The sequence below is a fragment of the Vanessa tameamea genome, chromosome 4, assembly GCF_037043105.1.
Source record: "Vanessa tameamea isolate UH-Manoa-2023 chromosome 4, ilVanTame1 primary haplotype, whole genome shotgun sequence".
Lineage (NCBI taxonomy): Eukaryota > Metazoa > Arthropoda > Insecta > Lepidoptera > Nymphalidae > Vanessa > Vanessa tameamea.
In genome coordinates, this window is record NC_087312.1 from 2,078,905 (window position 1) to 2,094,130 (window position 15,226).

Genomic DNA, 15,226 nt, shown 5'->3' on the forward strand with positions numbered 1-15,226 from the left:
ATTTACATGAAATAAGAAAATATTACGATAAATAACAAAATCCCAAGGATGACTTTACTGACATGACTTTTAGTCCAGTGAAACTGTATAAAAGGTTTATAGGTAAATTATACAATGACAAACTAAATTATAGCCAAAAGTTTACATAGTATTTTGACAGGCCACTTTTTTTTTATTATGCTTCTTGTGTTTTAGACTATACATACTGCCAAAGATAGATTATTACAACTTATTTTTTTAGAACTACCAGTTCTATTTTTCGAGAATATTTGTACAAAGGTAGAATTTTTAAATACAATTGAAGTAAATGGATAGCATTGATATATATGCAAATATTATATACAAAGTGGAAATCATATATAATAACAAACAAGACAATGTGAACTAATCTACCAATAATCTATGAAAAATATGTTTTTTTTTTATTTCTATTTAAATTTCTTTCATACGATTACAGGGGGCAAAGCAGTAACGTGTCACGCAAAGAACAAATTTTGAATAAATTTAAAACCATATTTGTGTTTATAAATGGTTCGTTACGTAACTTACGATTTTTTGTGTTCAGCACAGGCATAATAAGGAAATCTAAGATTTCAAGAAAGATATTCAACAAGAATCTACCATTCGTAAACATTAAAGATATAAGTCTTCGCAAAAACCATCGGTAATACATTGTGTTAAAAACTGGGTTTTAAAAGAATAACAGTACCGTATACTGTTATCTTCCGTCTTCTGTAACTTCGGGCTACAATCTATTTATATTTTGCCGAAATTTCTTTCAATTGAAGTTTATATTATAAATAATGAGAAAATAAATTTAACCTTATTGGATGTCCGTTGATTAACAGACTGAGGAGATTCTGCTGAAAAAGCAAGGAGCAATGTCAAATTTCTAATATATTAAATTTCTATTTCTAATATAGTAAATTCGTAACATGTACACCAACCCACCTGTATATGATCAATGTTAAATTAAATGACAGATCTAAATACTGAACGCTCATTGGTCAACTATTGCATCACCACCACCGACCAATGACCGCTCAGAACAAATTAGTTAATCTGACATTGACAGGCATTTCAGAAACTGGATTAACAATTTTGATAAATCGTATAACACTTAAATTTATCGAAACGATTTTTAATTTTTTTATAACATAAAGTATAATTCATATTCAAGCGTATAATATTCGTATAATAAATATTATAATAACGATATTATATATAGGTTTATTTATAACAATGTTTAAGGCAACACCAAATCATTTATTCGATACAATTCAACAAACATTTTTCAATTCAGTCTCGTTTACATCATTAACATTTTAGATTTGGAATTTTAACAACACCTTAGAACAGAGAGCCAATTGAAAATTGCACCAAGCTTGTGAAATGAAGGATTATTACAAAAAATATATAAAAAAAAAACATTTTCGAGTATTAGGTTTGGAAGAGCGGTCGTGTTTTCGATTTCCAAGTTCTAGTTTTTTATCATTTACATTATAATTAAACTTACGAATCAATAAACTATGATAAAAATGCACATTTTAATTCATGTATATTTTAAATTATTGGCATAAATACATTGCTCTCTGTTCTAAGGGCACAGTAATAAAAATCACTGGACGCAAGTATTAGAATTTAAAATAAATTTCGAAAATAATTTCTTTTAACAACTAAACATATATTTTTAAGATCGTAAACATACTACCTTCACTAGATTTCAAATAAAAAATATATACAAACATGATCCAAATTTCATTCGAATAATTTCATTTCTTGAGACGACATTAAAAAAAAGTGATAATGAACGACAAATACATTCTCAAGGAGGGTTAGCATCAAACAAGAAAAACTTGGACCCAAATGAACGAATAATTTAGATGACAGAAGATTAAAGATTGCGTCACAAATTTGCGAGAAAACGACCATTAACATCTTCTGCATCTGGATAATGCAATACAAAACTCAATACAGCGTTCGCCTCATTATTTTAAAAGCTACCGCGGTAATCAATGGGTTAATAAAGAATTGATAAAAATTACAAGTGCAAATAAATAAAATGTTAAAATGCACGTTATTTGGTGCACAAATAATAAACTATATTGGAGTACTTCATTTCAAACGTTAAAAACATTTTAAATCCAATCGTAAGGACATATCAAATAGCATTATAATTTTTATTGATAACAAATTGAATTTTAAATATTGCATAATATATTAAAAGTTTTATCAACGACGAAAAATATTATTTATCCTACAACAGCTAGAAACAATTTAAATACATTCGGCCAGCTGCAACAATAAGACACAAAGACAAATTCTATAGATCAGGTTATACAGGCTGATGCTAAATCTCATTTTTCACTTTTATAAACTTTTTTTTTTTATTTTCTCTAATATTACTAGCAGAAGCTAATTCAACTAGCGATCAAACTTCGTAAATATATATATATATATTAGAATATAACTTACACTATGACTATACGCATTAACTTCTACAATATAATAAAACTCGAAGCTATAACTCATCTTACTATATATTTTTACTTACAATAATGGTAATTTTATGGAATAGATTACACGTTTATTAGTAAATTTAAAGTTCATTTTATTCATAATTAACATTATAAGGCTCTATTTAGTATGAATTAGTCTCATCGATTTTCGACTATGACGTCACTACACGAGAATCACGTTCAACGGTCTACGTGTTGCATTTATTGGAACACATAGAGCGTTGAACGTGATGATTATTCAATGATTCCTATGAGAGAAAAAATGTTTCAATTAATTTAAGATTACCATCCCGTGTAGTGCGCGTTATACCATGAGACGAAAGTCGCCGACTTCGATGCGTTAAGCTCAGTCCTCAAAAATATTGATTTAATTGTTGATAATTTCCAGAAGAACAATAAAAGTTGCAAACACGGAAATTGACAACCGTTCAATGGAAACCTAACAGAATATCTTTATCGACACAGACGAAACTTACATCTAATTCTAATATAATTATATATAATACGAAAATATTCGTCTGCGAATACGCACCGCCGGCGCCCTACCACGGGGGGCGCACAACCCTCAGTCGGCCGTCGTGGCGCCGGCGAGGCACACGTTGGCGAGCGCGAGCGCGGCGGCGGCGCGCACGCGCGCGTCGGCGTCGCGCGCCAGCACCAGCAGCCGCGCGCGCGCGCCGCGCGACACGGCGCCGTCCAGCCGCGTCTCCTCCGGGTACTTGTCGCGGATGCGGTACAGCTCCGCGTACAGGATACCTACGCCGCACTGCGTTAGCCCACTGCGCGCCGCCCACTCACAGGGGACGAGCCTCGAGCTTTATTCCCTACCGCTCTATCGTAGCGAGGGGCGACCGCCGTCCAACGACCCAGAGTTTCAGTCGAGGATACGGATCCGTAGGTACTAAACCGACTAGTCTAATTCTAAATTAAGGTTATGCACCACGTAATCGGTGCATCTGTGTATACGAATATGTTTCGAAAATCTTGCAACTTCACTTTTAATATTAGTAATTTTTTAAATGTGAGTAGGTATTCATATATCTTTTAGGCATTAGCTTTGACGGCGCAGCTTGGCTCGGACTAAACTAAGGATTGATAAAAATGCGCAATAATATTTTCGTAGCACATCGAGTATTCAAACTTTCCCATTATTAATACTGTACTTATCTGTATCACAAATCTGACCAAACCGTAAAAACTACTGCATCATAAATAATGTCATGAATCTAAATATTTCACTAGAAATTGTAACTTACCCAACAACAATGGCGGATGGGGTTTGATCTCATCTCTAGCACAGTGCAAATAATTCACGGCTGTCTGCAGGCATTTGACCACGGAGGACGGCATCTCGTCTGCGAGCTGGCGCACGAGGGCTGTCAGGAACTCGTCCAAGTACAACCGACCCTCGTCCAAAAGGTGAGTTTGGACGAAATCGTTGGATTTCTTCACGTTGAACGTTTTGAAAACTTGACGTAGTGTGAATTTACTCGCCTAAAAATGTAATTAATATTCATTGAATTCTTATATTTATTGTTAGTAATACGGTTAACCGTATTCCATGAAATAAAAATAGAATAAGAACAAATCCAACAAATTAATATAAACAAACTCGTCTATTTCAAATACAAAAGATTCAAAGAGAACCAAGATAAGCAGCGATATTCTGTAAGAACTTATATTTCTCTAGTGTAGCAGTGACATCCTATTCAGTAACAGATAGTTGTTAGTGTAAATTAAATGTTACAAGTATTATCGTCAATGTCGCAAATCACATTATGACACTTCACGGTCGTCTTCTGCAATCAGTTACAGAATAGGCCCTCTGGTCGTTCGACACCGATAATTTGCGAGAAGAGTCAATGATCTCAGGCAATACATACCCTCACCACAGAAGGGTTATTATCACACAGGTGCAGCAGGAAGCACGGCAGAGACGCCACGGCCTGCTCCACGAGCGCCTCCGACTGCACCCGACCCGCGATGATACCAAACAGTCGTATGGAGTGCTCTCTCAGTAGCGCGCAGTCCGTGTTCATGAACGGGCGTATTTTTTGCGATATCGAGAGCAGTTCTCTGTCGAACTCTTGGTCGAGTTTGTCCGTTTCTGTGATGAGACGGCTAAGGCCTTGGATAGCGGCGAGCGGAACGTTTTCGAATGGAGATCTGTGAATGTATGAATAATAATTAAAATGAGCACGTTAACAATGTGTCTGCCGCTAATCCCTACTATGGTTTATTTTAATAAATCAAAATGTACGTTTCACTCAGTGACTTTGTCTTAAACGATATAGAGCGTCATGGTGTATTAATGTATTGGTTTTACACCAATCGCTATCGCTTATAAATGCTTTATTGGCATACACATCGTGCATCGTGCACCTAATCTGTAAAATTATCATTTCTCGATACTCCTATATTTGAGTTTTAGAATGTTGGCCTTATTGAACGTCTTTTTGACTGTCCATTGGCCATCAATACCAGCAATATATAGATTTCTTAGAGACGACGAAGGGCTCGCCTCTCTCAAAGGTATGTATGTATAAATATGTATCGTATATATATGAGATGCAGCTGCTGCGAGAAGCACTCACGGCAATTGCTGCGCGTCGACGCCCTGGCTGAGCGCGGCGAGCGCGGCGGGCAGCGCCAGCGCGCGCGCCGGCTCGCGCAGGCGGCACACGTTGGCGGCGCCGCGCAGGCACGCCGCGCGCACGCGCACGTGCTCGTCCTTCCAGCCCGTGCTCAGCGACGACAGCACGCACTCGATCAGCACCGGGTTGTCGTTGCAGCTGTGCGACGGCCGGGTTCGAATAATATTATTTTAAATCGCATGAATGTAACGCTGGAAGAAGAATGTACGACGTCGAAGTGTCACCGACCGCACTATTTGAGATGTTACGACCCTAACGCCGGTGGTAACGCGGGCTGGATCGCTCTGCATACCGAAACAGTAATTCAACGTTTGATGTGCAGGAAATGATTAACCAATGATAATGAGTCGTCGGTACAAAACCCCTCCCGGCATACAAACACCTTAGCGTAATAACACTAACCGGTAGTTGAGTAAGTCCGCCAGTAAGGCGAGCGCGGCGCACCGCTGCGGCGGCAGAGTGCAGCGCGCGTAGTGCGCCACGCGCACCGACACGCGCTGCAGCTGCGCCGGCAGCGCCCGGCTCAGCGCTCCGCCCAGCAGCGGCGCCAGCTCCATTAGCGTGCTAGAGCTGTCTCCGTGCTCCACCGTCAGGCACAGCGAGCACGCTTCCTTCACCTGGAAAGTATAGAAATTACAATCGCAGCTAGAGTCACCATTATGAATATGTACTCTACACTCGATCCCTAACGTCTAAATTATTTTTTAAACTTAGCACAACTATACTTTTTATGAGTAATCGAATAGTTAATTAAATAAACAAGCTACCATTTTAAAGAAGTCTTTCTGTTTACCTTATTTCTACATTTTGACTCCCTATAAATAAATTGACCACTTATCGATTGGCACCGAAAAGACCGCAGAAATATCTTGTCAATTACGTCATAAATAAATACAGTTAAAATACCTTATAACAATCAGCGCGTTCCAAAAACGCGTTAAAGGTGTTGATGGTTATCTTAGCAGGAGACAACTTGATGGATTCCCTGTTGGGCACGAAGCCGAACCTCTCCTGTGCTCTGTTCTGTGGTAAGGAGTATGCGGGAGGCTCTGCCTCCATGTAGCATGCTAGTGTCGTGTACAAGACAGCGAAGAGGTCAGGGAATTTAGCGATACATATTGGTCTCATGGCCTCCTCTTGTAACATCTCACCAAGAGCGCTAATGAGCTACAAATAATTATATAATCATATAAATATGTTAAATTGTTATATGGGTTTTTGTATCTAGGGACGCAACCTTAGAACTTGTGAATAAACTGATATCTTACAGTCAGAGGCTGTAACGCAGCAATGTGATTTTCAGTGATATGGTAAGGATCCTCGTAAAGTTCAATTGAGGTCATCAGACGTAGGAAGTTATCTACAATGACAGTAGATAGACTTTCGTCTCTAGCCAAGAACCGCCAGCAAGATACAACGCACCTAAAATAAAAATAAAACATTTATGATACCAAATAAAATAAATTATAATATGAATTCTGAGAATAACATTTTCGTCTTACGATTTCAGTGGGAGCTTTTGTGCAAGCAGAACAGCGGTGACGGCATTAGAATGGTGACGTGTCAATGACGTCAGTGGCCTCATTAGTCTCATCCTAGCATCATCGACCACTTCGTCCATCGTCATGAGTAACACCTCGACTATCCGTTCTATGCTTTGGAATAAATCCTGACCCTTCTTTACGATAAATGCATCCAAAACCGAACTTATCCCAACGCTTCTAAATTCTTGATTATCGTATCCTTCTAGGAGACTTTCTATGAATTGCATAGTATGTAAATGTGGTATTTTGGACCATATAGTATCGCACAATTTCGTACAATAATCACTTATCATGTTTAAGTCATTAGTCAATATATTATTCTGTAGCTGGGACAGGTTCGACATGCATTCGTCATTGGGCTCAATCGTGTGACCTTCGTACAAATCTTGTATCTGAATTATTATTTTTATACAATCGACTGTCGTTAACCTAACTGGAAAGTTCGTGTCAGCGACGCCGGGTACAATTAGACCCAGCAAATAGCCCATCTGGCCAAATTTGCTCGGCGTTTCATAATTGAGTTTTACGTTTTTTATATATGCATCTAACACTACTTGCATGATTAATACAGCAGCTGTACGAATCTCGTCGTTGTCGTGACGCATCCATTCAATTAATAAGCTAACGATATCATCGATCGTGCTTAAGCAGGTTGATTGGATAATCAACTCTCTAATTAAGTCGTGCAAAAGAGACAATGAGTCGTTTAAGGTTTTCGCTAATAAGTCATTTTTATCGCCATTCCCTTCTATCTCGTACTTTCTTTTAAAAGACGAGAGTTCCCCAAAGATGCTGTTAAATAAAACTCTCAGGATAGTATTCCTTTCTTCGGGCAAGATACCTTTTTGTAACTTTGTCAGGGCTTTCGACGCTTTTACAATGATTGGATATAGTTCTACGTTTCGTTTATCCAGATTCGCGTTATATATTTGTTCTAACACAGCGTTCAATAATTGCCAGCGATTTCTCAAAGCGACATTATGATGAGCAGCTGGATGTAGAGCTTTACTTATCTCGTATAAAGTTGTAACACTAGCTTTGCATAGGTCGTAAGGTGGATTAGATTTCAGAATTTCAAATAATATTGATGTGACATTTTCCCCTAACCTAGCTAACACATGTACGTCGAGACAATCACAGGCGACTTTTCCATAGCATGTTATAACTGCGTATTTGACTACTGATAATTCAACTTCAGTTTTTGATGATCTGGACGATAAGAAATTGAGCAATTTATTGCCTCGTCTAGCTTCATTTTCTTTATACGTCGCATCCAATTCATTGAGAACGAATTCACCGTGTTCTCGCGACGCAATGCCCACTGCTTTGCTGACGTAATCAACGCTTTCCATAGGAATAGATTTTAGAGCGAATAGTATTATTTTAAGCACTGTCTCCACTACGGCGGCATTTGACATGTGACATGAGAGTATGGCTAAATATTGAAGAGATACTCCTTTAATCATCGGCGACTGTTTCTTAGAAAGTATTTGCTGAGATATCAAAGTTGATATTGTTTCCACCCACTTGTTGCTATTAACCTGTTCCACCGCCGAAATCATGAGATCCAACAACATTCCATGCCATTGCTCTTTCGATTCGTTTTTTTCGACAAATTTCAATAACCTCTGGATTTCTATACTCCAAGAATTTTTCAAATTCTTATGCACGTCTCCGGAAAATTCTTCGAGAAATAGAAGCAAATTCTTATTCAAATCTCTTTGGTCTGGATCAACTACGCGTGTGATGCATCGTACAAAAACGAGATCCGGAGAGCATATCATATCAGTAAGCTTATTAGACTGGTCGTCGGTCGTGACGTCTGAATTATTTTGCAGCAAAGAGGTCAGACAATGACTCACCGTCGACATAGATGAAGTAAATTCATCGACGGTAAGGGAGTACAATAACAAATTACGTAATTGCGACCTCACACTCGTTACCGTATTACACATAAGTATAAGCGAACTTTTACAGGTATCATGCAAATCTAGTACGTCTGATTTCGAAACAGTCGGCGGAGCTTCGTAACCGCAATGTTTTATTATAAACTCAACCATAGAAAAATCCTCAGCAGCCATTATACAATTTCTGTATACAAGTCCAACGATCGCTTTGACGAGCAATTTTTTCATTTTGACTCCTTGTTCCATTACAACCATTACTTTCAAAATAGTTGTGAACTTCGATGCAAAATTATCGATGAAAACTTGAGACGATGTTGTCAGATGAGTTAAAATTATGACAGCTTTCATTCTTTCTTTTTCTTGGTTATTTTTACAATGGTGCAGCAGTGTTTCGACTGTTTGGTCGGGAAACTGTCCTGCCATATGGTCAAAACAACGCAGTACTTCGAAGTGATTTTTGACAGTATGTGGTTGGTCGTAATCTGGCTCTAAAAGAACCAAGTTAAATAGAACATTGTTGATTGAATTTATCACGTTATCGTTCAAGGATAGTTTTGGGTTTAAGGGCGATGGAGACAATAAATATGATATGCACTGACTGATGCAGTAGAAATTTATCGCCGGTTTGCGGTATAAAGATAGAAGGGAAAGTACAAATTTATTGACAGTTTCATTAAATTGTCTCTCAGAAATGAGTCTAGTGATGGGCCCAAGAGCTTCGAGTACTGATTCTGATACTTTCGGCTCGTGAGACGGTAGCCACTGGTTGTACAGCACGTCAAATACGATCGTGAATTCCGTGACAAAATTATCCTTTATCGACGTTATATTGTCGTTTTCGACATTATCACCTATCTGTTCAGACACGGCGACGGCAAAATGGCCAAATGCTGAAACAAGACAATTACAGTTTATTTTCATATTATAATTTAGCTTGGAAAGTTTAGAGTTGTAGAGAATACAACATCTGTCACCAACCATAAGCGAACGCTTGTTTTACGCCATCCTGTTTGACCAAAGGAAGTAACGGTAGCATTTTGCCAAGGATCTCCTTGACGTGCGGCACCACTCCATGCGTGTTGACCGCAGCCAGGGTGCCCAGCGTGTGGGCGATTGTATAATGAGGAACTGATGCTGGGGTCATTTGATTAATGAGAGATCGTAGTACCTAGAATTTAAAATATGACATCTTAGTAAAATGAATGAATGGTCCATATAAGTTTTAACACCAAATCTTTTTTAAATAATTACATTGAAATAACTATTATAATACAATCCGAGCTATCTATGTGTGCATAATATTGTAAAGCATACTTCAATTATTAGGTGTCAACTTACATTGAAATATATATAAATATATATATATATAATAAATAACTTACATAAAAATTCCAAATTGTTCCATTCACACATGTAACAATTATAATTATTAAGCCAAGTCATTGGAGCTGTTTCAATTTAACAATAAGTTATTTGTTGCACAAATAACATGTATGTACTCATTATTTTTTTTAAATGCATTTCGTGTTGGAAAATTTTTAAACTAACCTACTCAGTGTATTAAAAAAAATCTTGTTATTCTCCTACACTAATCCAGGCTATTTAGAGCTTGCATTAGTCAAAATTTATCATAAATTAGTACATTGCAAAAATATCTTCAATGTACATACACACATACTTTACAAACATTACAATACATAAGGTTTCGTAATAATAATAAGACCAGTAAAAAAAAACCATTTTCACACATACAAATAATTTATCAATCAATCAATACTAATCATAAATAAATAAATAGTAACTTTATTATATTTATTACAATAAGTCAAATATGACCTGAACCCATAACGGTCATCTATTTTAAGATATTTTTTCTGGTTTGTAATTTTATTATGAATATTAAAGCATAACCATTCCTATATCTAATATCACAATTTAATTATTAGGCAAATTAATTTAGTATAATATATCGAATAACAAATATAATATTAAAAAATAATTAAGATAACATATAATTTATCATAATGATATCATATGATTCAATTCCATATTTAATCTGGCTAAAAATTTGAATGTATAAATTGATTCTGTTTACACTGCGCACACCAGTAATGGTTCGCATGACATCATTGTAGCTTGAAAAACAAGACACCTGGTTTTCATACTATATAATATAGATAGTAGTATATAGCATACCCCAAATCTGTAGCTGTATGGCTTCCCTTGTGTTCTATAAAGGTTAATGACCCCAATTTTATATTCGTGACATAGAGAGCATTTACAGCAACCAATGAAGTGCTAAAGCTTCTAACATTAAAGTAACTGGCTGGATTTAAAAGAACAGCGGCTCTAGTCCTAGGGCCTCAATGATAAGATAATATTTTAGGATTAAGAAAAAACAACATCAGTTCTATCAAAGCAAAAAAATATGATATTGTTCACAAATGACACAAACATTTTTAATTCTTCGGCATTAATTTGTATAAATTATATTTATAATAGTTTAAAGCTCGGGCCTATTAAAGGCAATTGCACTAGTTTACTACAACTAAATCCTATCCTAACTCTATCCTAAATCTATCGGTATTATAATTTAAATGATTATGTATATATATATATATGTTGTATCTTATAAATACATTCTATTTTACAAATATTATTTAAAGAGATGACAAAATAATTAAAGTACATTAAGTATATATAATATTATGTATTTATAATATCAAATACATTTTGACAATAAAAGTGAAACAAAATTACAGTTATGTTTAGAAATGTAATTGAAACTGTTCAAGTTTAATAAAATTTTGATTGACATACCAAATCCAAGTACTCATGGCCAATAGCTACTAAAACAGACGATGCACCCAATTGGACTACTGGTTCGTAAGTGGTATTCTCTGTCATTGCTCGCAGCATTGAATTGACAAGTTCTCCTGCTACCTTCTGATCTAATTTCTTCACTTGGTTTACACATGTCTGTTCTAAGACTCTGCAATATAAGTAATAATAATATTTATTTCAATTTAAAAAAATTATCAATAAGATGTAGCACAGTAAGAGTATGGATTGATATAATATAAAATATATATACATTGCACAACATTAAATTAAGTAACTTATCACAATTATGATTTTTTACCTACCCTCAAACAATGGTATTTAACAAATTCTTAATGATAACTTTAAACAAAAAAAATACTTACTTAACAATGTTTCCTAACTGTATAAGGTTCGATTTAACCGTGTTCTGATAAAACTCACAAAATATTTCGATAACTTCATTTGGATAAACATTGGCTATCTTAGCAAGGGATTTTATTACAACATTGTTAACAGAATTATCATTATCTCCTAAAGCGTTAATGAGCACGGTCACTGTATCTGGAAAACAATAATAACAGTTGATACAGGGCAAACATATTTAGCGTATTATCAATAAAATATCTGGAGTTGATTTTATTTTTATCACCACCTTTGAAAGTATCGGTTTTTGGCGAAGTCATTTTGGTAGCTTCATGGAAAACAATTTACGTAATAACATTAATATTCACAAAATTATACACTTTTGTCTAACAAGTCTACACAATGATGATAGGATCTTTTTTATAATTTGTCTTCACTCTTGAGTAGTTGTCAAATGTCATATGTTGTTCTGTCAAAATATATTATGAAATGGCTTTGTCAACAACCAGTGACAGACCTCAGTTGTTGCATTGCCCTTTAAAAAAAAAGAGCTTGTGTTTCGCAATCAAATAAAAAATGAAATTAAGGAATATTATATATACCGTATATTCACGATTTTCTGTAGTGGTGGTACACAATTAATAACTGTATTTATTATAACGAGTATTTTTGATTTATTTTAAGCTTAGATAAATACATTTTAGTACTGATTCTATATACTTATATTTAGAATAATAAAATGTATTTGGTTTATAATTTAAGTACTTTATTCAATTCCGACTAAACGTTAAGATCAATAGAACATGTATAAATCAAATAACATTGCCAAGATGTAATTTAACATAAATCTCATATTATTTTATAGATGGGTTTATATTCATCAACAGTTAATAATATTAAGAATATGGCAAGTGAATTTAATTCGAATATAATATTCGGTCCTTTTTATAGCTTACTAAAAATACTTGCCAGAAATAGCATAGAATTGCAAAAATATATGTTCATATATTTTATTGTAATGAACACACATAAAGATAAGCTTTATCAATTTAAAGTGTTCATTATTACTACTGGCGGCATTTTTAAATATATCTAGAGATTGATTGAAAGAATGAATAACAATGATCAATTTAATTATTCAAATATCAGTATTACAATAAAAATATGTTATAAAAATATTTGTCTTTTTCATATATGACTAGGTGACTCATTTTTATACTGTAACTGAGGTATGTATAAAGTATTATAAAATATTTTATTTTTATTAAAACATTTCAAAAATTTTACTAAAAGTGAATTGAGTTCCACTGTCGCAGACTATTATCATTAGACAACCAAATCAAGAAATATATAAGAGACTTTGTCTTATTTATTTAAATAAAACCAAAACGATTTACTAGGCATATATTATAAACAAATATATATTTTTATATTATTTAATTCTTGAATTTATACAATAAGGATAAAAAATGGAAACCAATAAAAAAATTAGCTTATTTATGAAGTGCGTAGTGTGAACATAGCTTTATGAATTTTGTGCTTTAATTGCTTAGTCTATGCTTTTTATTGGGCGAAGGCGGGCAATGTTTCCATTTTTCTATTAGAATATTCGATTTCATGCAAATCGTGAATAAAGTAGACGTGCAGTTTTTTTGATTGTCAAGATTTTCTTTGAAAAAGAAAATTTTAATATAATCTCGTAACATTTCATTCATTTTAGAGAAAACGTCTTCTCTCAAATTTTATGTACGACTTTCACCGGATACATAGTTAATTTGATTAGACAATTCAGAGGTTGCAAATCATTTCGCATATCAGTGAATAAATCTTACAATGTATCCGTGCGTATGGTCAGTTGCTGATATAACTCTCTGATGTACTGTGTGGTTCGTTTAAGTGACAAAGCAAAAGCGTCGGCTCCCACTCAACACTATTATCCCATCCGTGATTACGTTGCGCCGGGAACTGGGCACTCGGGTTAGTCGCCGCGGGGACTCCAAAGCGGTAAATACGGAGTCGCAAATCCTGCTCCGCATCATTTATCGTCAGGATTTCGGTGAGTTCACGCTCGAATCAGTTATGTTTCGCGTTTCACGCATTAAGAAATCGGGCGTTTCTCGCGTACTGACATTGAAGACCGTCCGATCAGCTGCCGTACAGTCTTAAAATAGCTGTAAAATATCGAGCCCCTTCTGGCAGCGTAGGCAATCAGCTGATCCGAACAATGTTTTAATTATATCCAATTAGATAATTATTTTACTAGCGACTAGCGACGCTCAACGCGAGTCGCGATCAAATCACTGGATTATTCGGGCTGATAACATATCGTTAAGATAGTGTCGTTTATAAAATAATTTGCTGTCTTGACAGAGTTCTAGTGATTACTTGAATCTTGTTTCTTTCAGATTTGAAAATGGTGCAGCAAGATTTGACTTAGGTGTTGGGGACGGTGTTACATGAGTCAGTGACGGTGGGGGATGGATGTAGGGAGCTCAAGGGTGTGACTTGTGGTCGAGACAGGCTGACTCAGTGTTAGTGCAGTGTTGTGTAGTGTCTAGTCATAGTGTGAGTGGCTATTGAGCCGGGATGCCCTCCGTGATGTTGTCCGCAGTGCTTGAAGAGGAGCCCGACCTGTATGAGGCATTCCCACCTCATGTTGATCCCTCTGGTATCACCATTCTAACAGATAGTCCACCAGGTAACAAATTTATTACTATAACAATATTTTTTACTTAAAAATATAAATAAAATAACATTTAAAATCAAACTAAAATTTTTGAATATCTCTCAATCGGCTTATCACAAAACTCATTTTGTTACATAAACATTATTATAAGTAAAGATTTTATCTTAGAATGATATCTCTTTTTATTTTACTATAAGATACACAATGCTTATCAATGTTTATTTAATTAATACAGTTTTTATATTTAAACAAATTGATTAGTCGATTTTGAATCATATTGACCTTATGTAATTAAATAATAATTATACCCTTTTGTCAAGGTAATAATTTTACTGTTGGCATTTGTTGATCTTGGTATTTGTCAGTAGACTGACCATTCCATAAATAAATTACTTTACAGTTAAAAATAAAAATAAAATTATATTACAGTTTAAGAAGTCGCAACCGTTATCAAAATTAAATATAATAAATTAATTATTCTGGAAAATGCAAGTACATATTGATAGTTTATTAAATATTAAATGCTTTATAATTTGTTGGCTTCTCTGTCTCAGTCAATTACCAGATTGTATTCAGTTCAATCTAGGGCAATGTCTGGATGTGTAGAAAATATTGTTATCTTTTATAGTTTAATAATTTGTTTCATATTACTTTTATAATTAACTAGTCTAATGTTCGTCTTCGTCGTTCGTCGTCATAGTGATGTCCCCTTTAATTTTATTTTGTAAGA

The 15,226-nt window shown here is 34.9% G+C and overlaps 2 protein-coding genes across 10 annotated transcripts in view; one reads left to right on the forward strand and one right to left on the reverse strand.

Annotated features, from left to right (window-relative positions):
* Positions 1 to 2,121: 2,121 nt before the first annotated feature.
* LOC113395404 (maestro heat-like repeat-containing protein family member 1) lies at positions 2,122 to 12,268 on the reverse strand. Its single transcript, XM_026632998.2, has 12 exons — positions 12,100 to 12,268; positions 11,831 to 12,008; positions 11,445 to 11,616; positions 9,603 to 9,792; positions 6,676 to 9,514; positions 6,442 to 6,595; positions 6,080 to 6,340; positions 5,576 to 5,790; positions 5,114 to 5,311; positions 4,403 to 4,685; positions 3,776 to 4,013; positions 2,122 to 3,275 (listed from the first exon to the last, which is right to left on the reverse strand). The coding sequence occupies exons 1-12, from the start codon at positions 12,128 to 12,130 to the stop codon at positions 3,085 to 3,087; spliced, it is 4,950 nt and encodes a 1,649-aa protein (XP_026488783.1). The 5' UTR covers positions 12,131 to 12,268; the 3' UTR covers positions 2,122 to 3,084.
* A 1,097-nt stretch (positions 12,269 to 13,365) lies between these two features.
* Positions 13,366 to 15,226, forward strand: part of LOC113395406 (GTPase-activating protein skywalker) — an 82,171-nt gene continuing 80,310 nt past the window's right edge. For 7 of the 9 annotated variants that reach the window (XM_026633007.2, XM_064220617.1, XM_026633004.2 and 4 more), the window contains exons 1-2: positions 13,366 to 13,866; positions 14,216 to 14,508. In XM_026633007.2, coding sequence (XP_026488792.1) covers positions 14,397 to 14,508 — 112 coding nt within the window. In that variant the 5' untranslated portion in view covers positions 13,366 to 13,866; positions 14,216 to 14,396. The remainder of the gene's footprint in view (positions 13,867 to 14,215; positions 14,509 to 15,226) is intronic. The other 2 variants (XM_026633005.2, XM_026633006.2) reach the window with 1 other exon arrangement.